This window comes from Salvia hispanica, chromosome 3 (assembly GCF_023119035.1).
Source record: "Salvia hispanica cultivar TCC Black 2014 chromosome 3, UniMelb_Shisp_WGS_1.0, whole genome shotgun sequence".
In the NCBI taxonomy this organism is placed as follows: domain Eukaryota; kingdom Viridiplantae; phylum Streptophyta; class Magnoliopsida; order Lamiales; family Lamiaceae; genus Salvia; species Salvia hispanica.
Window position 1 is genome coordinate 9,736,502 of NC_062967.1, and position 24,528 is coordinate 9,761,029.

At 36.0% G+C, this 24,528-nt stretch overlaps 5 protein-coding genes across 8 annotated transcripts; 2 read left to right on the forward strand and 3 right to left on the reverse strand.

Annotated features, from left to right (window-relative positions):
* Positions 1-1,038: 1,038 nt before the first annotated feature.
* On the forward strand, positions 1,039-5,827 carry LOC125213652 (polyadenylate-binding protein 2-like). Of its 3 annotated transcripts, XM_048114307.1 has the most exons (10): positions 1,039-1,678; positions 2,841-2,959; positions 3,087-3,743; positions 3,842-3,919; positions 4,028-4,117; positions 4,376-4,519; positions 4,785-4,964; positions 5,050-5,113; positions 5,177-5,250; positions 5,412-5,827. In XM_048114307.1, exons 1-10 carry the CDS (start codon positions 1,438-1,440, stop codon positions 5,643-5,645), a joined length of 1,881 nt encoding a protein of 626 aa, XP_047970264.1. In that variant the 5' UTR covers positions 1,039-1,437; the 3' UTR covers positions 5,646-5,827. The 3 variants fall into 3 exon arrangements, with proteins under 3 accessions (XP_047970264.1, XP_047970263.1, XP_047970265.1); XM_048114306.1 differs by having other exon boundaries at positions 5,050-5,250; XM_048114308.1 differs by lacking the exon at positions 3,842-3,919 and having other exon boundaries at positions 3,087-3,512; positions 5,050-5,250.
* Positions 5,828-6,273: 446 nt separating this feature from the next.
* Positions 6,274-9,790, reverse strand: LOC125213653 (wax ester synthase/diacylglycerol acyltransferase 5-like). The gene is made up of 5 exons (XM_048114310.1): positions 8,909-9,790; positions 7,240-7,312; positions 6,870-7,150; positions 6,644-6,781; positions 6,274-6,568 (listed from the first exon to the last, which is right to left on the reverse strand). Exons 1-5 carry the CDS (start codon positions 9,647-9,649, stop codon positions 6,416-6,418), a joined length of 1,386 nt encoding a protein of 461 aa, XP_047970267.1. The 5' UTR covers positions 9,650-9,790; the 3' UTR covers positions 6,274-6,415.
* A 2,467-nt stretch (positions 9,791-12,257) lies between these two features.
* Positions 12,258-12,906, reverse strand: LOC125211222 (40S ribosomal protein S16-like). Its single transcript, XM_048110943.1, has one exon. The coding sequence runs from the start codon at positions 12,855-12,857 to the stop codon at positions 12,417-12,419; it is 441 nt and encodes a 146-aa protein (XP_047966900.1). The 5' UTR covers positions 12,858-12,906; the 3' UTR covers positions 12,258-12,416.
* Positions 12,907-13,890: 984 nt separating this feature from the next.
* LOC125215650 (caffeoyl-CoA O-methyltransferase-like) lies at positions 13,891-15,301 on the reverse strand. Of its 2 annotated transcripts, none has more exons than XM_048117133.1 (5): positions 15,182-15,301; positions 15,019-15,098; positions 14,779-14,923; positions 14,527-14,658; positions 13,891-14,322 (listed from the first exon to the last, which is right to left on the reverse strand). In XM_048117133.1, exons 1-5 carry the CDS (start codon positions 15,251-15,253, stop codon positions 14,029-14,031), a joined length of 723 nt encoding a protein of 240 aa, XP_047973090.1. In that variant the 5' UTR covers positions 15,254-15,301; the 3' UTR covers positions 13,891-14,028. The 2 variants fall into 2 exon arrangements, with proteins under 2 accessions (XP_047973090.1, XP_047973089.1); XM_048117132.1 differs by having other exon boundaries at positions 14,527-14,661.
* A 4,368-nt stretch (positions 15,302-19,669) lies between these two features.
* On the forward strand, positions 19,670-21,070 carry LOC125210852. Its single transcript, XM_048110459.1, has 5 exons — positions 19,670-19,787; positions 20,160-20,207; positions 20,345-20,449; positions 20,546-20,705; positions 20,807-21,070. Exons 3-5 carry the CDS (start codon positions 20,351-20,353, stop codon positions 20,878-20,880), a joined length of 333 nt encoding a protein of 110 aa, XP_047966416.1. The 5' UTR covers positions 19,670-19,787; positions 20,160-20,207; positions 20,345-20,350; the 3' UTR covers positions 20,881-21,070.
* Positions 21,071-24,528: the final 3,458 nt, after the last annotated feature.

Sequence of the window (24,528 nt, forward strand, 5' to 3'; positions counted from 1 at the left end):
GACCCCTTTTCTGCTCAATTAATAAACACCGAAAGAGACCACAATATATAGTAAGTGCTCTTCCATATTTTACAAGTTTACAATACCAACGGTTTTTTTTTCGTTCTTCCTACTACAGTGATATTTAACTACTTCCTCCGTCCCATAAAAGTTGAGACAAAACTTTTGGGCACGGAGATTAAGAATTTATATTAAATAAATAGAAGAGATGAAAAAAGTAGGAAAGATAAGAGAGAGTAAAGTAAATGATGGAATAAAATAAGAGTGATTAAATGTTTTGTCTTTAGTTAAAAAAGGAAATGACTCAACTTTGTTGGGACGAACTAAAAATGAATACGACTCAACTTTTATGGGACGGAGGGAGTACAAAACAATTTTTTCTGCTCCGTATACTTGTGCTTATAAATTATAATGTAATATTGTACTCCAACATATTTCATTTAGTTTTTAGTACTACAAGCATATCTCAAACTTAACTAAAATTCATATTTTTTTTTGTTTTTTCATGTACTCCCTCCGTCCCACAAAAGATGTCACAATTTCTTTTTTAGTTTATCCCATAAAGATGTCATATTTTCATTTTTGGAAAAAGTTCTTTCAAATGAATATAAAAATTATATTTTCTTTTTCTATTTAACACACAAAACAAAATCTCCTAAAATCTCGTGTTGTCCCAAAGTGTGATATCCTTTGTGGGACGAGAAAGTAGTAATTTTTTATATTTTTGAAAATGCATACCAATCTCATAGATAATGAGATCAGAGGGAATATTATTTTGTTGACTAAATTCACCCTACTAACGACTTAATCGTAAAGTTGACTATTGCACAGTTGAGCTTTCCAGCTAATTCAGAAAAGAAAGAATGCTTTTCCTAAAAATAAAAAATATCCTTTTCCTAAAAATAAAAAAATCCTTTTCCTGCTGTCGACGTAATCTCGGACAACCAACAACCTAATCGACGGCTGAGATTTAGGGTTTTTGAGTGCACGCAGGCAGCGCATCCCTCACCCCTCACACACATATAAGTACCGCCGCCCAAACTTGGCGCATTTTGCCCTCCACATTTATCCCCATTTTTACCCATCTTATCGGCGTCGCCGCCGCCCGCGTTGCTGGCGGTGATCGTGTCTCTCCGTCGGATCTCCGACCTATGAACCCTTCCCTCTCCTCTCTCTATTGAAAACACCCAAAAAAAACAAAAAAAAATTGAGAAAATCAAATCCAGTGAAAAAACCCTAAATTTCTTAGTTCCATTTTGTTCTCGCTTTCGTTCTACTTGGCGAAGAATTTTTCTGATTTACATTCCAGTGAATTTGATAATAAGAAGAGGAGAGGGAAGTTACAGAGAAAATCCAAAAAAATCTGAAAAATTAAAAAGGAAAAAAAACTGCTCGTTTCCTTTTCTCCCGATTTCGTTTCGTTTTTTGTGAATTGAGATGGCTGCCCAGGTTCAGATGCAGTCTCAGGTTCCGGTGGTGAATGCGGCGGCGGCTTCTGGTGGCGCGCCGTTCGTGACCTCGCTGTACGTTGGCGATCTCGAAGTCAACGTGACTGATTCTCAGCTCTACGATCTGTTCAGCAATATGGGAGATGTGGTATCGGTTAGGGTCTGTAGGGATTTAACCAGCCGGCGCTCGCTCGGATACGGATACGTCAACTTTGGCAACTCTCAAGATGGTATGTATCAACTCTGCTTTTCTACAATTTAATGATGAATTTTTGTTGATTATTTTTCCACTGATAAAATTTTGAAATGAAAATGGTAAATTGCTGAAAGGTTTTCCATTTTCTGAAGATAAGCGTCTCTAATTATGCTGTTTTATGCTGTATGTTGTATGCTTAATCGTTTGATTTCTATGTAGATTCTGATCTAATTTTCTAAAAAATCCTTAGTTCTACAGTGTTTGGGAGGCTTGAGATATTTTATAAATTTTGTTAATTATGAACACATATTAATCCAACATGTTTTGTGAAACTACAATAGAAAAAATTCATGTCAGAAAATATTGAAAATATTAATAAATTAGACTTTTCATAATAATGATCATTTGACAAAATTCATCTCTAGGATAGGCACTATTCAAAATCATTATATGAATAATCTTGGATTTGAAATGGAACTATAAGTGAGCTCATTGTGTCAAGATTACTTGACAAATTTAATCTTTTTTTGGAAATAATTATGATAGAACACTACTCCCTCCGTCCCACAAAAGATGTCACACTTGTGGGACGGCACGAGATTTTAGGACGTTTTATTTTGTGTGTTAAATGGAGAGAGAAAATATAATTTTTATATTCATGTGAGAGATCTTTTTCCAAAAAGGGAAATGTGACATCTTTTGTGGGACAAACTAAAAAGGGAAGTGTGACATCTTTTGTGGGACGGAGGGAGTACTTGTATGTACATATCAATATTATTTGTAATGTATCAAAGGGAAATTTTATCAAAGTTAAAAATGATATGCTTGTCTCTTGACTGTCCATCACGCCTCAAGAGTTCTTTCTTCTCACCGAATTTATGTTTTCGTGTTGATTGTATTGGATAATTTGATTGTTGACCTGAAGGAATAAGTCTGATGAAGGTGGGGCTGTACATATTAAGGAATGTGTACAGTCTAGTTTTAGATTTTCGATGAGCATGGCATCTATATCCATATTTTGGAATGTGTAATATAGTTGGGACATACATAATTTGGATGCCTGTTTCTTGCACGCCCAAAACCTAAATACCCCTAATTTATTTTTCGTCTTGCTTAAGGGTGGACAAAAAGATCTCTAGTTTCAAACCTAACTGTGTTATTTCTTTCCATTTATTTTCCTCTCTTTTGTGGTGTAGCCGAAAGGGCACTGATGGAGCTGAACTTCACTCCACTCAATGGCAAACCCATTAGGGTTATGTATTCTCATCGAGACCCTAGTGTGCGCCGTAGTGGCAATGGAAATATATTTATCAAGGTATTGTTTTCTGTCTCTTTCAAAAGTTCGGTTGGATGTATGATGTGCATGTGTCATGGTCTTGCAGTTTTAAATAGAAACTTCTTTGGAGCCTTCTCTTTATTTTGATATATATTTTTCTGAGCAGAATTTGGACAAGGATATTGACCACAAAGCTCTGCACGAGACATTTTCTTCTTTTGGAACCATCCTCTCATGCAAAGTAGCAACTAATTCTTCTGGCCAGTCATTAGGTTATGGCTTTGTGCAATATGCCACTGAAGAATCTGCTCAGAAAGCTATTGAGAAGCTTAATGGAATGTTATTGAATGGGAAACAAGTTTATGTCGGACCTTTTGTCCGCAAGCAAGAAAGAGAGATGGCAGTAGACAAGACGAAATTCACTAATGTGTTTGTCAAAAATATATCTGAAACAACAACTGAAGAAGATCTTCAGAAGATGTTTGGTGAATTTGGGCAAATTACCAGTGTAGTTGTGATGAGAAATGAAGATGGAACTTCCAAATGTTTTGGATTTGTCAACTTTGAAGATGCAGATGATGCTGCCAGAGCTGTTGACTCTTTAAATGGTAAAAAAATTGATAACAAGGAACTGTATGTTGGTAGAGCCCAGAAAAAATCTGAGAGGGAGGTACAACTTAAGAACCAATTTGAGCAGAGTTTGAAGGAAGCTGTTGACAAATCACAGGGTTCCAACCTGTATGTTAAGAATCTGGATGATAGCATTAATGATGATCAGCTTAAGGAGTTATTCGCTTCATATGGTTCAATAACATCTTGCAAGGTCGTTGATCCTGCATTTCATGATTTTCAGCCCTCATCATTGATAATCAACATCTTATGGGCCTATAACTTACTAGACCTGCTCTGATATGTTTTCAGGTTATGCGGGACCCAAAGGGAATTAGCAGAGGTTCTGGTTTTGTTGCATTTTCCTCACCTGAAGAGGCTGCCAGAGCTGTGAGCCCATCTCCATTCATTCTACCAGCTTTGTCTTCTTAACTGTTTATCTTTTAATGTAGGAAGTTTTTGTTATTATTAATATTGTTACTATTTTTTGTATTTCAGCTCTCTGAAATGAATGGCAAGATGATTGCTAGCAAACCTCTTTACGTTGCACTTGCTCAGAGGAAAGAAGATAGAAGAGCACGGCTACAGGTCAGTGTTATTTACTTCAATAGTTCAATGTATGGGAAAACCTTTTGATGTGAAATCAAAGCATTGGCTGAGGAGCGATATGGTCTTGTTGTTCTGACAACAGTTGCAGACCACTTGTTTTCTTCACATCTCTCTTACTCTTCCTTAAATTTTCTTTTCTCCAAGCACCATTGGTTTATTGAGCACAAATGATTTACAAGTTGTATCATCGTACACTATGCAAGCATATATGCTGATCTGCATCATGACTTAATCCAGGCTCAATTTTCTCAAATGAGGCCAATTACAATGGCACCTACTGTGGCTCCTCGTATGCCAATGTATACTCCTGGTGGTCCTGGTCCTGGTCTAGGGCAACAGATATTCTATGGTCAAGCTCCACCTGCAATGATTCCTCCTCAGGTAATAGTTTTCTTGACTTGCTATTTTGTGTGATTCCTATTGTGGAATAAGATTCCTAATGTTGAGATAATTTCTTGTAAACAGGTCTTTTGTACAGAGTACTTTTGAAATGAAACAGTTTTCTTGCTTGTATCTATTTATTCCAACCAGTGTGTCTTGTCTTTTTGTAATGACACAGTTTTATCCTAGATTATGAATGATCTGGGATAACTCATATTTCTGTAAGTACTCCTAATGTGTTCTAATACTTGTTTTTCTATTTCAGCCTGGATTTGGATATCAACAGCAGCTTGTACCCGGTATGAGGCCTGGTGGGCCCCTCATGCCAAATATGTTTGTCCCTATGGTTCAACCGGGTCAGCAAGGTCCACGTCCTGGTGGAAGGAGAGGTAATGCTGGGCCAATGCAACAGGGCCCGCAGCCTGTTCCTGTAATGCAACAGCAGGTCTGTGTGTGGCATTTCGACCCTTGTCTTCCTTTTTTCTTCAATTTCAAACGTATTTGTGTGCTAAAGTATTCCTTCTACGCAGATGGTTCCTAGAGGACGCGGTTCCCGCTTCCCTCCTGGACGCGGCATGCCTGATCCTATGCAAGGTATGGCAGGAGGCATGCTGCCTGTCCCATATGAAATGGGTGGCTTACCATTGCGTGATGCAGGAATCTCTCGGCCAGTTCCTATTGGGGCTCTGGCATCTGCACTTGCAAATGCTTCTCCCAGTGAACAAAGGACGGTAAGCATTTACTTCTGCACAAACTACAAGCTGTCTTTAACCTAGAGGTCTCCCCAGTACTTACTCTGCCATTCTTTTATACCTGCCGTGATCATCTTATGTTCGTAAAAAATCAATTTGAGGATGTAATAGAGAATTAATACATTACTTGTATACACCAGATGTTGGGAGAGAATCTGTACCCACTTGTTGAACAATTGGAGCCGGAGACGGCAGCCAAGGTTACTGGAATGCTCCTGGAAATGGACCAGACAGAGGTTCTGCACTTGTTGGAGTCACCAGAAGCTCTTAAAGCGAAGGTTGCAGAGGCAATGGACGTGCTTAGGAGTGTGTCCCAGCAGCAGAGCGGCGGCTCTCCAGCTGAGCAGCTGGCTTCGTTGTCATTGAATGAGTGATCTCATTGAATGAGTGTCCTATTAAATTGTTGAACGGCACACAGTTGATGTTTTCATTTCTGAGGATTTTCAAACTTGCTGGCATGATGTATTTGGCTTTGGAGATATTGTTTGTTCTGGTATTCTGTGAAACCTAATTTAAACCTTGTGCTTTGGATATTGATCGTTTTTCTTTGATTTGATTTATTGTTCCATACTCCGTCCCCCAAAAATAGGTCTATTTTGTGCTAGTGTCTATGAACAAAAATGACAGTCGTATGTCTGATGAATTTGAACAACTAATTAGTATAGTTCTTTTTTAGGTATGCCTACGAAAACGACATTTTATCAAGATCTATAGATTTTTCTTAAATTAATTTACATACTTACTATATTTTCTTTGGTTAGGCGCTGGTAAAATTCGTTTGCATTCTCTATCGATTCCAAACATGATTTTATTTATGCAAAAACTAGCATATTGTTGAATGCTTTTGAATTGTTAAACTCATGCGCTATTATGTTCTAATCGCCAGAAATTTTAGTTATGGGACAATTATGAAAGTATGATAAGTTCTGATTTAATTATCTAACTTTGTAAGTTGTGGGAAGAAGTCGACAAACAATTATTGATTTGATTGATAATTTTCCCTTTTAAAATTGCAAGTTCAAAGAGATGTATTAATTTGTGATATGGGATTTGATTACATACATTTACACCCTGGTTGATACTCTTATCTATGAATGACTAGATGAATATTTGATAATACAGACTGAGCCAGTTATCGTAAACATTAGTTGTTTGCCGCCTCAACAGCTTCCTTCATTTCGCGCAACGCATCTTCGAAACACTTTGCTAGTGTTTTGGGGTCCGGAATAATATCTTTGGCAACCTGGATTTGCAGTTCCACCATTCCTGCATAACTCACCATATGCATTGTGATTGCCTGCACCACACAATCAAAAGATCTTGTGTTAATGTTATGCAAACCATACATTTACGTTGAATTGAGAATGTTTACATGTGGTAGGCTGCTTGAAGTAACCCTTATGCGCTTCACAGGGTTGCCCGCGATCAGGATGCATTCAGTAGGGCCGACCACATTTGATATAGTGAATGTTGTATTGCAAAGGATCCTGTAGTTGAGAAGGCAAGCAACCTACCATCCAAGCAAGAGAAAACATGAAATGATTAATCCTCATCTTTTCATGTTTATGTTCCTGTTTCAAGAAGTAAACTAAACTCACTTTTGGCCCGAAAAGAGACATGAGTAAGTTGCCAATGCTGTAGGAGAAGGGGCCTTCCAACGAAAGCTTTTTCGAGTCGATCATAGCTTTGGATCTCTTGACAAACTGGATTGGATCCGAACCTCCTCTGTGGTAATAAACAGGTAACAGAAGCATCCCGAATTTGTTGCCCCAGCGCGTTCCAGAATCGCCATCCATCAGCTTTGATATGTCCTGCAGTCCTGACTGTGGCCTCAAATTCACCATTGCAAGACCAGTGAGCCGAAGCCCCTCGGGCAGAGCTACAAACACCAATAAACATTTCATTTAGTTTTTTGTAACACATGTTGGGAAAGATGTTAGAAGTGAAACATGATTGATCATGTTTTACCTTTGGGTGATCTCATGTCCAAGTAGCGTGACAAGCCGCATGTTAGTACCCCGAAAAGAACATCGTTAATGGTCTGCACCAAATATACATAGCTATCTCATTATTAAACAAGATTTGAGTTATCAAGTTTGATCAAATCCCTACTTTCACATGTATATACCATACCATTATTTTGGATCAATTCTCAGGAGTCAAAACTCAAGAAATGTGCACAAATTCAATGGAATATCAATTTGAGAGATGCCTAGATGGCTAGATCCTTAAATGATGCTATATCCCCTTTATATCAGTGTCATGTATATGTATATAAAATGATACTGTATAATTCTAATTTTACACATAACAAGAAAGTCTCTGGGTCAAAAGCCATCGTTAAATGATGCAATATTCCCTTTATATCAATGTCATGTATATGTGTAAAATTTATAACATGACAAGAAAGTCTTGGGTCAACTATTTTCAGCTATCAATTACCACGTCCATCCTTTTCACTTTGAAAAAGGCTATATGCGTTGGACTTTGGTGTTTATTTTATGGTAAAAGCATATGGTTATGTAGTATTAAAACCACAACACACTGTAGAGTAGTCTAAAACTATAGTATTATAAACAATCCATACTTAGCACACAACACTCATCTCAAAATAAGAAAGTGAGAACCCCAAATTAGACACAGTGTATTTATATAGACTATGTAAAATTGTACTGTATAAATTCTTCGACTGTCATATCAAATACAATTTCACCAAAAACTTACACCAGGGGATAATTGAGAACGAATAAAAAATTCATAATATTTCTAGCTGATTTTCAAAGAAGTTGCAAAACTTTATGATTTTTCCTGCCATTTGGCCCTAAATTAAACGACCATCAAGTGGCTATTCATTTTGAAGATGGACCCTCATGGTGGGCGAGCAGTTGCATATTTATTATTGTTCGTGAAAATTGGTCCCCTTGTTAATAATTTAAATCGTGGATGTTTTTCTAAATCAAGTAGTAATAAAATAATTCCATTGACTTTTTCTACACTAACATGACGTGACAGTGACACATTCCATCGAGTGGTTAATTAGGAAATTAAGATTGTTAAAATTACTAGAATTAAGAATGATACGAGAAAATTGGTTAGCTAGTTGGTTCCTATAAATTTCCTTTTATATTTTTGGAGATAGTTATAAAAAACAATGCTCTTATTTGTAATAAGAAAATAGTCCTCATCAAGTCCTTCAATACTACCCAATCCATTATAGTAATAAAACATGCTCAATATTACACTTATTTATATCACTAATCAGCCAAAATGTGGAATCATTATTATCCTAAAATAATCAGATTGTATACACTCAATAATCCAATAATAACGTTAAAGAGAAAAAGTTAATTCATATTCTTAATTTGTAGTTAAATAATTTATCATAAGTAAAATAATAGATGAAATTTTATTTGCTAACTCTATTAATATCATCAAATTTTGTTCCTTCCATTTAAGGAACGCATTTTTAGCTATGCGTTTTTGTGAAGAAAACATGAGGCCACGTGGCGGATTGGCCATTCAAAAATAAAACATTCCAGAAATCAGTTAATTCGTTAACACCACAAAAAATGGTGCAAATCAATCCAACGATGATAAATTCAAACACGAAAAAATCCAACGGTTCAGAGAAACTCACCGCGTTCGCCACCGCTCCCTTGACTACCTTCATATCGTCGAGGCGGAACCTCGCCGTCGTCAGCTTCCGCGGCCAGAGCTCCACCCCGGCGCCGCCGCTCACCGCGGTGGTCCTATCTCTCCGCCACGCCGATCTCAGGATGAATTCCACGATATAGAGCAAGGTATACCAAGCAGCCAGCACAATCGTCCCCAAATTCATCCGCCTCCTCCCCGGCCCCGTCGCCGCCGCGCCGACGCCGCCAATCGACGGCAGCCGCGCCGGATCGTCGGATCTCCTGCAGCACGACAGCAGCAGCGACATCAATGAGATCCCGTCGCCGAGCGCGTGGTGCACGCGGAAAATTAAAGTTTTATTCGCCATCAGCAGATGGATTTCCCAGAGCGGTTTATCGGCGGAGAGAGGCGAGGAGACGGATAGATCGGCGATGAATTCGTCGACGGCGTCGTCGCCGGAGATCGAAGGATCGTCGGCGAGAGGCTGGCGGTGGACGATTAGGTGCCGATCGACGTCGACGGCGGTGCGGCGCCAGTGTTCGCGGCCAGCGGAATCGCGCACCATGAGGCTGCAAAACCTTGGGTGTTTGAACATAATTGAGCTCTGAACTTCAGCGCGGAAGCTGTCGATGTCGATCGGGAACTCGACGGTGATGGCGGCGCTGATGATCTGGTTCATCTGCGGCTGCAGAAAGAGGCGGCCGGCCGGGGTCAACGGCTGGTCTCTGTCAACACTCTCCGCCATGAGAGAGAGAGAGAGAGTTGATAAATTCGCCGCTAATTTAGAATAAGCGTGTAGTTGAATAAATATGAAATAATTGTATATTAATTTCGTTTTTATTCAGTTTTAGCAACAAATATCACAAACTGAGATATCAATATAGAGATACAACAAATTGTATACTATTGTCAGAAAACTTGTAGATCATAATCAATGAATTGAACCCACAGCCATCGGTCATATTTATTAGTCATACAACATTTTCAGCATCGGCAGCGCCGTGCTCAATTGTATACTACTGTCGCGCTCACAAGTCGTTGCAATGTCTTGACCGCGCCGAAAATCATTTCATTCTATTCAGGGGCGGATGCAAAAATATCAATTAGTAGAGACTAATATTTATTCGTAAACAAATTTAATTAGAGTTTATGAATAATAAATTATTAAAAAATTCTATATGAAATAAGATTCTATCTATGATTGTGAGTAATAATGTGATTAATGCAGTGCTAAAGTCTGACAGCTAATGGTCAATCTTTATCTGCAATTTAATTTTGTATAAGCCGCTTTAAATATGACTTTATCTGCAATTTAATTTTGTATAAGCAGCTTTAAATCTGACTTCATCTGCACTCCCCATTCTGATATGGTGTGAAATTTTTTTATTAAGCACAAACTATTTTAAGTTAGGTAGATGAAGAAGAGAGATAACTGGAATAAGGAAAAAGTACATATTACAATGAATACTTACTCAACTAAAAGCAATAAAAACTCTATACGGATTCCAACTAAAGGAATCAATGCATTAGTACGATTAATTAAATTGATGTGAGAATTGTTGAGATATTAATTTGTAGTAGTAGTACCTAAACAAGGCCGATTTGAAGAATTATTTTATATATTCTTAAAATCATGTGCTTAATTAACTAGGTTCTTTCTTCATAACTGCATTGAATATATCTTCCACCACTAGCTGTGAAGTCAAGTCCGGGAAAATCCTCAAAATCGAGTTTTTTGAAATATAATTGAAGGAATTTTCGCAAGATAAATTACACTTTAGTTGGTGCCTTGAATTAACATATAGTCAAAAGATAAAATGACCTAATGACAAAAAACACCTCCAAATCAGACACCGACGAATTTGAGAGAGTTGATGAAAATTGCACTGATAATACTTCTAAAGTAGGTAAGTTATGATATGCATATATGGGTGTGGGCATACAACTCCCGAGGCCGACTCCTATATATTGCATCCTAAGGAGGGAGTCTTGAGATAGATTGTGCTTTGAACACTTTCCCAGCTCACTCCTATATATTGCATCCAAGGGTGACTTAGATTAATACTATATGAAACAGTTTAATTGATCAGTCGATAATTTGAGAAGTGTAGGTCTTTTTTTATAACTTGATATATAGAAAGAGTAGTTAGACAAAACTTTAGCCCAAAGAGAACATCATTAATGGTCTACATCAAATTTTCATGGACCACATAGTAATATATGAGGTTCCGAAATAGATCTGTCAATTACTGAGTGATTGAACTATCGTCTAATTTAATCCGTGCAAGATACCTCAACCCCAACTACTTTGTTTTTGCAATTTTTGAATCAAACAACACTGTCTATGAAGACGACTTAAAAAATGTGGTTTGCAAGGTTGGAAATTCCAATTACTCTCTTAGCTGCCCACCCCGGAGGCCCTAACTAACTAATGGCGGGTCCAATAAACTAAACTCATGAAATCAGACTTGATGATCCAATAAACTAAAGTCGTGCGATAAAGGTTGTCATCGATGTTGGGAGGCAGAGGCTATGCAACAATAATCATTTGTCAGTGAATGACTTGAAAAACAAAAGTGAACCTCAACTGTTAGAATTGCAGCATCGTAAGATCAACAACTCTAGAAGCCAAATTTATTGGAGAGATGGGCTTAATCATCCCCAACCCCACCCCACCCCACAAAAAAAGAGACCAATGAAGATAGCTTCTGCGACAACTCGCTCAATAAATCTTCTTATACGTTCCATCTAAACTTATTTAGTGCTAGGAATTGCTTCTATCAAATTCACATAAAAAACTATAGTACATAATTCTCAACAAAGGGAGTACTATGCATTAGCAATATGACATTTTTCCACAAGAAAAACACTAGTGTGAATCTAGAAGTCATTATAAAAGATCAGAACTAATTTTCACTCTCCACATATTGTAGCACCCAAATTCATTACATAAACAAGACAAGCACCCATAACGAAACATTTCTCTCAGCCCATAAATACAGCAATTTTCTTCTTCTAATGTAAAGATGCAAGTCTCAAACACAAAAATCAGTATCAGGGGCAACCAAATGCAAGGTAACAACTAACAAAACATTGATAGTCATTGCATAATTATTGTTATGCTATGATTTTAAAAAAGATGAACAAAATCAAGTTCAACATAAGGATGACTAGAAAGTATATCAAGTTCAATTTTTTTTAAGAATGAACAAAAAATCATGTTTAAAAGGAGACCAATGCAGTTAACAAGTGGGCAAGACAATATAGGAGTACGAAAATGGAACAATACAATGAAATTTCGCATCAGCTATGGTTAAATAGAACATAAACAAATATGACTAAATACTCCCATGTCAAAAACTATTAATAGATGAATTAAAGGCGTTTCTCACAAAAAAAGCTTCAGGTGGAAGCAGGAACAAAATTCCAAACATTCAAAACATAAATAACAAGGTAGTATCTTAATTCAATTCAACCAAAATTCGATTATAACAATAAAAAACGCAAACATTTTAACGGTAGGATTTCTGGAACCTCGCACGAGCACCGCGACCTCCAAACTTCTTCGGCTCGCAGCGACGGGGATCAGCCACCAGCAAGGTACGATCGTACCTGCCGAGAATGTCCTTGATCTCCTTCTTAGACTGCTCATCGACGTACTTCTGGTAGTAGGCGACGAGTGCCTTGGCAATAGACTGGCGGATAGCGTAGATCTGGGAGGTGTGACCGCCTCCTTTCACGCGGATGCGCATATCGACGCCGGCGAAGCGGTGGCGGCCGAGGAGGAGGATGGGCTCAAACGCCTTGTAGCGGAGGATTTCCGGCTGGATGAGCTCGATGGGAACTCCGTTGATTTTAATCAGGCCGCGGCCGCGCTTGCAGTGAGTGACGGCAACGGCTGTCTTCTTGCGCCCGAAGCATTGGACGGATTCGGTCGGGGTCGGGGCCGCCATGGTTGGGGAGGATTGGGGGAGCGGAGGTACACTGTGATGGAATTGGGGATTAGGGTTTTGATGAATTGCTTAAATACCACCACTTTTTCTTAGTTACCCTTTTTTCTGATTTGGGCCTATCTCGATATATTGGGCTAACTAGTTAAATTAAATGGGTTATTAACAATGAAAATTCTTGGGCTCTTTAAACATCAAAGCATATAGCTCACTAAACGCTATACAAAAATATAGAGTAGCCTTTGTTTATAAAGGAGGAGTATTAGTTATTTTATAATGAATTTTGATCGAATTATAACCTTTGAATTATAAATTTTATTTTATTAGTAATTTTATTTATATACAAAATGTCATTTTTTTAATGATGCTCAAAACAATGTACTACTAGTAATTTTGTTCATTGATGCTCCTTCCGTTCCCTTATAGTTGAATCATTTTTTCATTTCGTGAAGTTCCCTTATAGTTGAGTCATTTTTATATATAGTAACTTTTTTCTCTTTCTTACTACTTTATACTCTCTACCTTTTTATATATACTCATCATTCATTTCTTAAACTCCATACCGAAAAGTTTCGCCTTAACTATGAGGGAACGGAGGGAGTATTTCTTTGTTTATCTTATTTCTCTCTTCATTTTATTGAAATATTGTTGTTAGACGTAGATTTGTACATGAATAAAACAATTGAGAAAAATTAAATTTCAAATTTAATATTCTAATTTTAAAGGACATGGGATAAACCAGAATTTGACCAAGGTTCATAACTCAAATGGCTAGATGATAAATAGTCAACTAAAATGTGATTATTGGACTTTAGATTATGATAGATGATAGATGATAGATAAATTATATAATGACGATAAAAATATATAAAATAGTGATGGATAATTTACGTAAATAAAAAATGCAAATTTACAAGAACATACAAAATTAACAAAAAAGAAAAATGTATAGTAATTGAAGGAAATGTTTTAATTTAAATGTGATAATATTCGTGATCCATGGACCATATTGAAAAATCAAAAAGAGTTATTAAACTGAATATAACTTTTTTATATAATTAATCCACGTAACAATAGCACGTTTTAACAATAGCATGTTTTATTAAATCAGAAAGAAGCCACAAGTCACGTAACTTGAAAATGTACTCCATTTGTTTCATAATAAGAGGTGCTATCAGCTGATACGACGGCACAATGTAATCCCGTCACCTATGGCGAGCTGACAAATCTCAAACCTCTTATCAGCAGAGATAGCCTTGTTGAACTCCAACACGAAATCTCTACTGTCTCTAATGTATTTCGGCATCGGAGCGTCTAATGGGGCCACCACAGACCCGTTCCATAGGGTGTTGTCGTACCCAATCAACCCTCCAACCTTGACCAATTCTATCAGCCTATTGTGGTAGTTCCAGTAGTTGACCTTGTCGGCATCCACAAATACGAAATCAAACATCCCATGATTCTTGCTCTGCAAAAAGAATAAATCAAGAAAATACACCACTAACACTCTTGTTAATACGATAAAACTGAATGATGAAATAGAATGTGATTCCTATTTATTGGTACAATAGAACGAAGAAGGGAATAGAATAAGAATGCAAAGAAATTGTGATTTTATTCCTATCTTCATTCTATTAGCAACGGTTTTCATTTTGTTAACATGTAGACTTACATCTTTAATCATTTGATCAAGAACCGGTAAAGCAGGGCCTTCTCTGAAATCAATTTTGTGTGCGACGCCAGCCTTTACAATGACCGGCAAACCCAAATCGTAATTCTCTCTATCAACGTCCATAGCCAATATCTGCTAATCAATTATAATTTATTACGAAGATACAATATGAGAGCTCACACTGTAATTATTGACGTCAAATTTGGAAATTTAATGGTATAAAGTTTAGTTTGCCGTATAGTAGGACCCAACCTTTCCATCTGGGGGAAGGGCGAGGGCTGTGGCCAAGAGAGAGTAGCCAGTGAAGACCCCAATTTCCATGGTGTTCTTCGCATTCATAAGCTTCAACAACATGCCCAGAAACTGCACTTGATCCGAAGATGTCGCCATCATATTCCTATTTAATTCACTCACAATTTTGATGTTACAATAACAAACAACACCAACAATAATAACAACAACAAAAGGTTAACTTAATCCGTATCAACAAACATTGGGTGCTTTGCAGTAATTTCTCTAAGCTCTTTCATCGCCTCATGCTCTCTCGGATACACACTTGTCTCCAGAATATACTGTATTTTTTCAATAAATTAAACAAATATATAAAATTCACCTCAATTAATAAAAATAATGAACATTTTCCTTTAGAATTTACTTGGTAGAGAGCATCACTCTGCAGAAGACTCTTGTGCATAAGACTCTTGTGCCCACTTTCAGATTCTGCCATTTCCCAAATCAATTTTTTTTCCTCACCCCTTTGAGGTATGGATTTGCCTCATTTCTACCATTAAAAAAGGTATTATATAGTAGTAGAAGTTTGAGTTAATGGTTAGCTTGTTTATAACGCATAGTTGTGTGCCTGCCACCTTTTAATCAGCGTTGTTTTTGTCAAGTATAACTAACAAATTTGTTATCACCCTAATATAGAAAAAAATCACATCAATATTTATTATTAATATTGTCATACATAAAATCAGCTTTGAAATAGTCGTTAGAAAGGCGTGCAAGCATTTAGTGAAAAGATAATGAATTCATTCAATAAGTAATTAATTCATAACAAATTTTCATTAATTAATGAATGGAAATTATTCCTATTTTTTAAAAAGCGTGTGATTTTGTGGCAAGAGTTTTCTAAAAACACATGAAATCCGTGTATCTTAAATTCTTAAGCAGGTAGTGATAATGCCTTGTTTAGGGATTCATTAAACTGCAGCCTAAACCTATATTATGAATATATGATGTTGGGCTTGTTTATACGCATTGGTTAGTTCACATTGAGACAAAAATTCACATGAAAGTCTTGCATGTTATAATATACCCTTTACAGATAGGATTATTTAAGAAAACGAATGAAATTGGAAGAATACGAAGATATAGTTTTATGACTCATCCTATCAATGCAACTGTGGAAAAAATAATTCATTACAAACTAACTTCTATGTAATTGTGGAAAAAATAATTCATTACAAACTAACTTCTATGTAATTGTGGAAAAAATAATTCATTACAAACTAACTTTAATGTAATTGTGGAAAAAATAATTTATTACTACAAATTAACTAGCTGCAATACAATAGTGGAAAAAGATAATTTGTTACAATTACACTCCGTAGTAATTAGTATGATCATAGACTCATTCAAAAAATAAGAATAAAGTTGAATAATAAGGCATGGTTTGGTTTTTCAAATAGCATATATATAGCAATATGATTAACTCGAGATAGAAATACGATCCAAGAGTTAATATATGATCAAGACAAAGTTTTTACGTTATTATATGTGATGAATAGGATAGTCATCCAAATTTTTATAGAGAGGGATGAAGGGTTACGAATTTTGGTCGAATTCTAGTCAATCCCGCAACTTTAAAAATAGTCAATTGTTCAATTAGTTTAAATTTAGGAGGAAGTTATGTATGATTTAGAAATAGAAATTCATGACTTTTTTTACAAATTTATATATCACTCACAGAAACATAAAATTTAATATGAAAATAAGAATATAAAATTTGCCTAAAATACTTTGGCTTCCAAATCACACCAAAATTAATCTAAATCAATGGGATACTTGAAAAAAATGTCAAAATTATGATATAATTGATTATTTTTAAAAAGTTGCATGATTGATTAAAATTTGATAAAAAAATTCATGATTTTTTATGACAATTTAGCCTTATAAATAGTACTGTACTCCACATTTTTTATTAAAGAAATGGGCTTTAATTGGTAGTTTAGGGTCTGTTTTGTGAATTTGTTTTTTTTTTTTTTGATAGTTTTCATATAATTAAAATAAAAAGAAAGAGTTGAATTGGTAGAGGGCTTCTCCCTTTCTAAATAATAAATTGTTTCGAATGATTCGAGATTAATTTGATCGATATTATTATGGTCAAGTGAGAATCTAAAGCCCCGTAATACAAAATTCATGTGACATTGTATTGAGATTAAATATCAAATCATTTTTTTCTAACCAATAATAATTTGAGACTCAATATTGTCAACTACATCAAACTAAATGCCAATATATTAATTTCATTATTGCAATCTGAGTTTGGCTATACCGAAAATTTGTCATATAAAATTTCGGTATATTAAATAAGAAAGATGTCACTAGTCACGTAACTTGAATACAGACTCCATGATCAGTTTCATGATATGAGGCAGTATCAGCTGATACGGCAGCACATGGTAATCCCGTCAGCTATAGCGAGCTAGCAAATCTCGATCCTCTGATCAGCAACAATAGCCTTGTTGAACTCTAGCACGGAATCTCTAATGTCTCTAATGTACTTCAGTAGTGGAGCGTCTGGTGGGGCCACCTCGGACCCTTTCCATAGGGTGTTGTCGTATCCAATCAACCCCCAAACCTTAACCAGTTCTATAAGTCTATTGTGGTAGTTCCAATTGTTGATCTTGTCAGCATCCACAAATACGAAATCAAATGTCCCATGATTCTTGCTAAAACGAAGAAATTGTCACTTCATTTGTCTCTTCTTTCTATTGCAACTGTTTTCATTTTGTTAATTTGTAGACTTAATCTTTAACCATTTCAACAAGAACAGGCAAAGCAGTTCCTTCTCTAAAATCAATTTTGTGTGCGATGCCAGCCATTTGAATTACCGGCATACCCAAATCGTAATTCTCTCTATCAACGTCCATAGCCAATATCTGCAAATTAATTATACTAGTTTATTGCGAAGCTACTGAAAGGTAATGGGCTAGAATTAGATTAATATGGATTAAGTAATTATAGTTGGGCTATAATTATAATAGTCCATAAGCCCAACAATCATGAAACCCTAGTGACTCTTCATCTATATAATGGTTATTTATTCTCCATTGTGGAGAGGAGAGATAACGTAACATTAGAGAGAAAATACGCAAAGCTTTGTAGAGAATTCCTAGCATTCTTCTACGGAGCAATTGTACCGGGATAGTTCCTGCATCGGATTGGATTGCACGTGGACCTCGATAGTAGTGGATTCAACTTGCAGGATTCAATCGAAGAAGAAAACAACACAACAAGTAAGATTTAATTCCGTTGTGTTTTACATGCTCAACTTGCAATATGATTATGAATCTAGATCTGTATTCTTGTATGCAAATTCCGCTGCGCTCATTAGATGAATACAAGAATTCCTAACAGTTCAATGTAATTGTGGAAAAAATCTTTTATTACAAACCAACTTAAATGTAATTGTGGAAAGAATAATTTATTACATACTAACTTCAATGTAATTGTGGGAAAAAAAACAATTTATTACTACAAACTAATCAATGTACGTAACTGTGGAATTTTTTTTTATTACAAACTTTAATAGAATAGTGGAAAAAGAATAAAGTTGAATAATAGAGCCGGGTTTGGTTTCCAAATAGAATATAGCAAAATGATTAACCGGAGATAGAAAATACGATCCAAAGTTAAGAAAGTGATCACGATAAAAGTTTTTACATCGTTATTTGATGAATAAGATATTCAATGAAATTATTTATTGTTAAGGGATGGAAGGCAAAATGGAGTCTCACCAAATTCTAGTCAATTTTGCAACTTTAAAGTAGTTAATAACTTTGACATTTTTCTCAATGGTGCCATTAATTTAAATTTAGGAGAAAATTATGTACGATTTATAAATCAAAATTTATAAATTTTTTATTAAAGAAATGAGCCTTAATTGACAGTTTTAAGTTGGGTCTAAAAGGGTATCAACAGTGGTGGCCCTTTTGGACATGCCCAACAAACTTGGCCCTCCTGCCCATGAAAGCTTGGGAGGGCCACCCAATTAAAATTATTTTCTTACATTTTTTGTTATATTTTAATTTAGCTAAAATAAAAATTATTGGACTATAATAAATTAAAAAATCTAAATTAATTTTAAAATTTTTGACAATTACAAGTAAATATATTTATTGAAAATTCAAATTTTAATTATTTTCGTAATTAGGGTGTGAATTGAAATCACAATCTTTAATTAAAAAGTTGACCAATTTAATAGGGATTTAGTTTTAAGAGATGATTTGTTTCCTAAATTAATGTTAAATTAATTTTTTGAAAACTGTCGTCCTCTTTTCCGTAGCATACTCTCTCTATGTCTCTCTCCACTCTATCTTCTCCAATATGCTAAAATTAACACAAAAACCTGAAAATAAAATAAAAAATGAAATGAAATCATGGCCCGGGCCGCGGCTCTCGGCCCGTGCAGTGGCGAGCCGCGCCTCACGCCCAAGAGCCTCGGCCAGGCCGAGAGCTCGTCTCTCTCTCGTCCACCCCCCTGAGCCGACTCCCTCTATTGCCTCAGTAGTGGGGGGCCGCGCCTGGGCCGACTCCAGGCCAAGGGCCACGGCCCTCCCACTGTGGATACTCTAATAATACTAATACTGACTAGCTTAAACAAAGCCCAACATTGACGGAAAAATTAGTAGGTGGTTTTGGATTTTAGGGTTTACTTACTAGAGATCAATGTGAATTTATTTTATTTTTGATAATTTTCATATTATCAGTACCTAATTTCGTTTATTTATTTATGTTTAAAAATGAATTAGTTTCCAAGTATAAATACAAGAAATCCAAAATTGAGATTTTTTGAGCTGCATCTTCACTCAAATTCAAATACAGTCATCCTTTTTTTCTTTCCCCTCCAAAATAGAATTTCATTTTTATTGGAAGGGGAAGAGGAATCAAAAACGCAATTGCGGAGATTTCTTGGAAGGAAAAGGAAAAGGAAGCCGTTGATCGCCTGCCAATATATTTTGCCCAATTTCTTCTTGGTATGATTGCTCATCTTTTTGTTTGGGAAATCATATGAGATTGAGTAAATTTACAAATGTATGCTAGTATTGAGTTTCAGTAATGCTCAAATGCTGCAATTTTCTCTGGATTCCTTATAAACTGTATCGCCACATTGCATTCTCCAATTTTCTCAATGTTGTTAGTACGTTTTCTTGAATTTTCGTGCTTTCTTGAGTCGTTATTGCCTTATATGGCGTAGTAGTTAAACTTATATGTGTACTCCTATACTATGGATTTTCATCCGGCCCCACCAGACAGACGCCAGTCTAGCGTGTCACGTGAACTGGTAAGCAGTATGATTACATATTTTGGGGAGAATGGTGATGAAATTTGCATCATGGTTTAAACAGGTTACTGTGATCGTGGATTTGCTGTTGAGTTGTAAATTTGAAGATAAGGTTTGTTCTAAGTTCTTATTTTTTTTACTCGATGAATGACTCTACCATAGGTTTATGAGTGAGAAGTATCGTTTTATTTTATGACTCTCTTCATCATCATTGGCACATTACAGAATTAGCTCATCTTTGCATTTCAGGACCATATGCCCAACGGTGAGTTAATAGATGGATTTTCTGAGTTATATAAGCAGAACATAGATATGAGGCTTGATCTTGGGATTCTTGACGAGCTGACTTATCCAGTAAATCCGTTTAAATTTTCCTGGTTGTTCTCATTCATTCATAGCCTTCGATCAACTTCACAAAATTTAGTCCATCAAATCCGTGTTGTGCAACAGGTGCTGACTGAGAAACTCATTCGAGTCACTTTGAAAGAGCGAAAGCACAGAGCCTGGCATTCAGAGGAGCGATGCAGCCTCTGTCTGGTTAGAGTCATTGTCTTTGAAGGAGTATTATTTACTCCTATATCACAAGTCAAAATGAGATTTTCAAAACATGGTAGTATTAAAATGATCATCTTGTTGTAAAGTATAAGGGATCGAACGCGAGACCTTTAGTCCTAACATTGACTAATCTTTTGTGGTTTGGGTATTGATCAGGAGGATTATGTAGATGGAGAATATATTGGAATATTGGGATGCAGGCACAAGTTCCACCCGAGGTGCATCAATAGATGGATTCCAAAGAAGAACATATGCCCAATTTGCAAAGGAAAACTCTAGTGATGGAGATAGCAGCAGCTAGAATAATCAAGAAAATGTAGTTAAAAAAAACGATCAATATTAATAAAATTCTTAATTATAGTAGCTTTTGTAGAGAGCTGATTGAGTTGTAACCGGTTTAACCGATTCCTGCTATGTGAAATATGCGCTTCTTCATTTGTTGGTTCCGCTTTACTTTCTTTTCAAAATTGCTTTGTAGGAGTATAGTTTTTTACTTATGAATAACATTTGGTTTAACTTTTTTATAACTTAATCCATAAACTCCAAAGTTGGAAACGAGAGGATAAATAAAATAAAAGTTTAATACTACAACGGACTACCTCAACTATATCAATATGCATTCTGCTTATTTATATGCATATTATCATATATTCCAAACCATCATACTTTCATGGAGTAATATATCTAATAGATTCATATATCTAGATATATTTTTAATGGAAAATAGTACTCCCTCCGTCCCCGATTAAGAGTCACACTTTTCCATTTCGGTCCGTCCTCAATTAAGAGTCACACTTTATTTTTACCATAAATAGTAAGTAGGTCTCACGTTCCACTAACTCAATCCACTCACATTTTATTATAAAACCAATATAAAAAATAGGTCTCACATTCCACTAACTTTTTCAACCAACTTTTCTTTATATTTCTTAAAACCCGTGCTCGGTCAAAGTGTGACTTCTAATGGGGGACGGAGGGGAGGGAGTATAATGCAATCACAAGAATATGTACTAATAATCGCAACTAATAAGGTCAAATTACATGATAATGATATTATAAGTAAATTAACTTCCTTTTTTTCTATTTAAAAATTATTGTTTACAACTTACAATACAAATAAAAGAAATCCAAATTGAGACGATGCATTGCATATTTAAATTCAAATCAAGTAATCTCTTTTGTTTCCCTAGCGTCGTTTGGCGCCAAATAAAATTTCTGGGAAAAAGAGATCACTGAAATTGCGGAGATTTCTTGGAAAGGAAAAGGAAGCCTTGGATCGCTGTGTTTACTCGTGAGTGCATCGGCATCCCCTGCTAATATATTTCGCCCAATTTCTTGGTTTATTCTTCATTTTATGTTTTTGTTTGGGAAATCATATACATGGAAAGAGGGATATTCGTTTTTGTAGTTAGCTGCAAATGTATAGTATTGAGTTTTAGTAATGCGCAAATGCTTTAATTTGATCTGGATTCTGCAATGGTGGAGCTGCATTCTACGTTTCTTGATTTTCTTGTGTAGCTATTGCCCTATGGCGTAGTAGTTAAACATGTACTCCTATACTAAAGATTTTGACTAATAAAGGATTGTTAATCATGCCTCAATGATCAAAAGTGCATCCAAGGAAAATTAAATTCAATTGTAATAGGAGTATGTTCTGTTGATGAGAGCATACATTAATATCATGTTGGTGTGGTTAAATTTGTGGTGTTTGCTCATTCTTTGAGTGATTTGATTACTGAACTTTTGTGCATTGTTTGGTCTGAAACAGAAACAGTCCCGAGATTCCTGCTATGGAAGGGGAAACAAATCGGGATGATTCATGTGATGAAGGATTGGGCTCTAACAGACATGTGGATCGATTGGTTTCTCCTGGTAACAGGCTCGATTCAGTTGATCAGATAAACAGATGCTGGGACCATGACTACGATTGGCTTCTTTTGGATGATGATTCTTCTGTGCCTCCTCAACCTTCTTCTACTGCTATAAGTCCTGTTCCACTCCACTATACAAATCCATCTCCAGAGTCCAATGCTCTTCAAGGTACTTCACAACACTTTTACGGTCAGAAACACTGGGAACTCATTCCGTTTAATCCATCAATAGGTCCTCCTCCTATTCCAAACCTTGCTGCTTTGTTGCTCCCTGGAGAAAGAGGTTATACAACATGCGACGTTGCAGCTAATATTGCTTCTGAGTTGGACCCATTTGATTATTTCCAAATTGACTGGAGTTATACTCCAAGAAATGATCATGTTGCTTGGATTCCTTTCCCTCGGTTCGGGCCTTTTCATCAGACCTTAGAAGAATCATCTGGTCAGGACAGACTGGTAAGCAGCCTAATTTAATTACTACTCCATATTTTGGGGGAATGGTGATGAAATGTACATATCACTTTGTTCTAAATTCTTTTTACTAGTACTATTTTACTATGATACTATGATTCTGTTCCTCTTAATTGGCACATTACAGAATCAGCTCCCCTTTTTTATTTCAGGACTATAACGTAGATACGAGGTTTGATCTTGGGATTCTTGGGGAGCTGAGGGATGAGGTAAAGCTTTAGTTATCCTGGATTGTGTTGCCATTAATAGTCTTGAATCAACATGCTAAAAATGGGTCCATCAAATTGGTGTTGTGCAACAGTACTTGCCATGGAATTGGGGGAGTAATGGAGTGAGTGAGGAAATGATTCGAGCCTCATTGAAAGAGCCGAAGCATGGAGCCTCGGAGTCAGTGGAACAATGCTGCATCTGTCAGGTTAGAGCCGAGCCATGTGTGCTTTCAGAGATTATGTATATATACACAGACAGGACTACTCCTTATTTATGCAAATCTGGTGGCACTGATTCAGGAGGATTATGTTGATGGAGATGATCTCGGGATATTGGATTGTAAGCACGAGTTCCACATGAGTTGCATCGAGAAATGGTTGCTTCTCAAGAACAGATGCCCAATTTGCAATAGAAAAGCCATGGAAAATGTAAATTAATCAAACGAATGCAATTCTACCAGCTACAAAGTGTTACATTTCAATTTTCATATATAGCTAAGATAATACAGCAAACACCAGTTTAGTAACGTTTTCACATTGCGCTTCTTTGATCATTTATTCCCCGCTTTTTAGCACCTTTTATTGCGTGTGAAAAAAATTGACAATGAACACATTTTGCATATCGTCTCATTTTCATCAAATTCCGCTACTATATTTACAACTCGGTAACGCATAATGTTTTCTCCTAAAATTAATGAACTCCATAGCTATATCTAATAAGAAAATTCTGTGTTAGTAGTTTCTAAATGATTTCTTTTTATTTATTCTACTAAATGTAAACAATAGTACTCCTACTATGAATTTCAACAATCATCTCAAGCATCAAGAGTGAAAACAAATTTTACGAAATATAATTGGGAGCTTCAGTTGGGCCGAATAATTTAAGTTTATAAAATGAATACTGAAAATATTGTAGTACTAATTAAACTCACTTTGTTACAACTAAAAAAAGGAAGTCACAAATAGATAACCGTCGTTTGGCGCCAAATATTTTGTATTTAAAGGGGAAAAGGGAGTCTCGGAAACACAATTGCGGAGAGATCAACTCTACGTTATATAATCTTATGCTGCAATATTCAAGAAAGGAAAAGGAAGCCGTCGATCACTGTCTTTACTCTGTGAGGTTTAAGCGCTGCCCCATCTTTCAATGTTTCCGACTTAATGTTATATAGGTTGATTCTTCATTTGATTTTGCTTGGGATATCGTATGAGCTAGATTGAGATTTTATATCTTCGTTTTTGCTTTAATTGCTGTAAAATGCTGTTGTTAGTTGCAAATGAGTTTCCGTAATGTTCCAATTTTGTAATTTTATTTGGATAGTTGGAT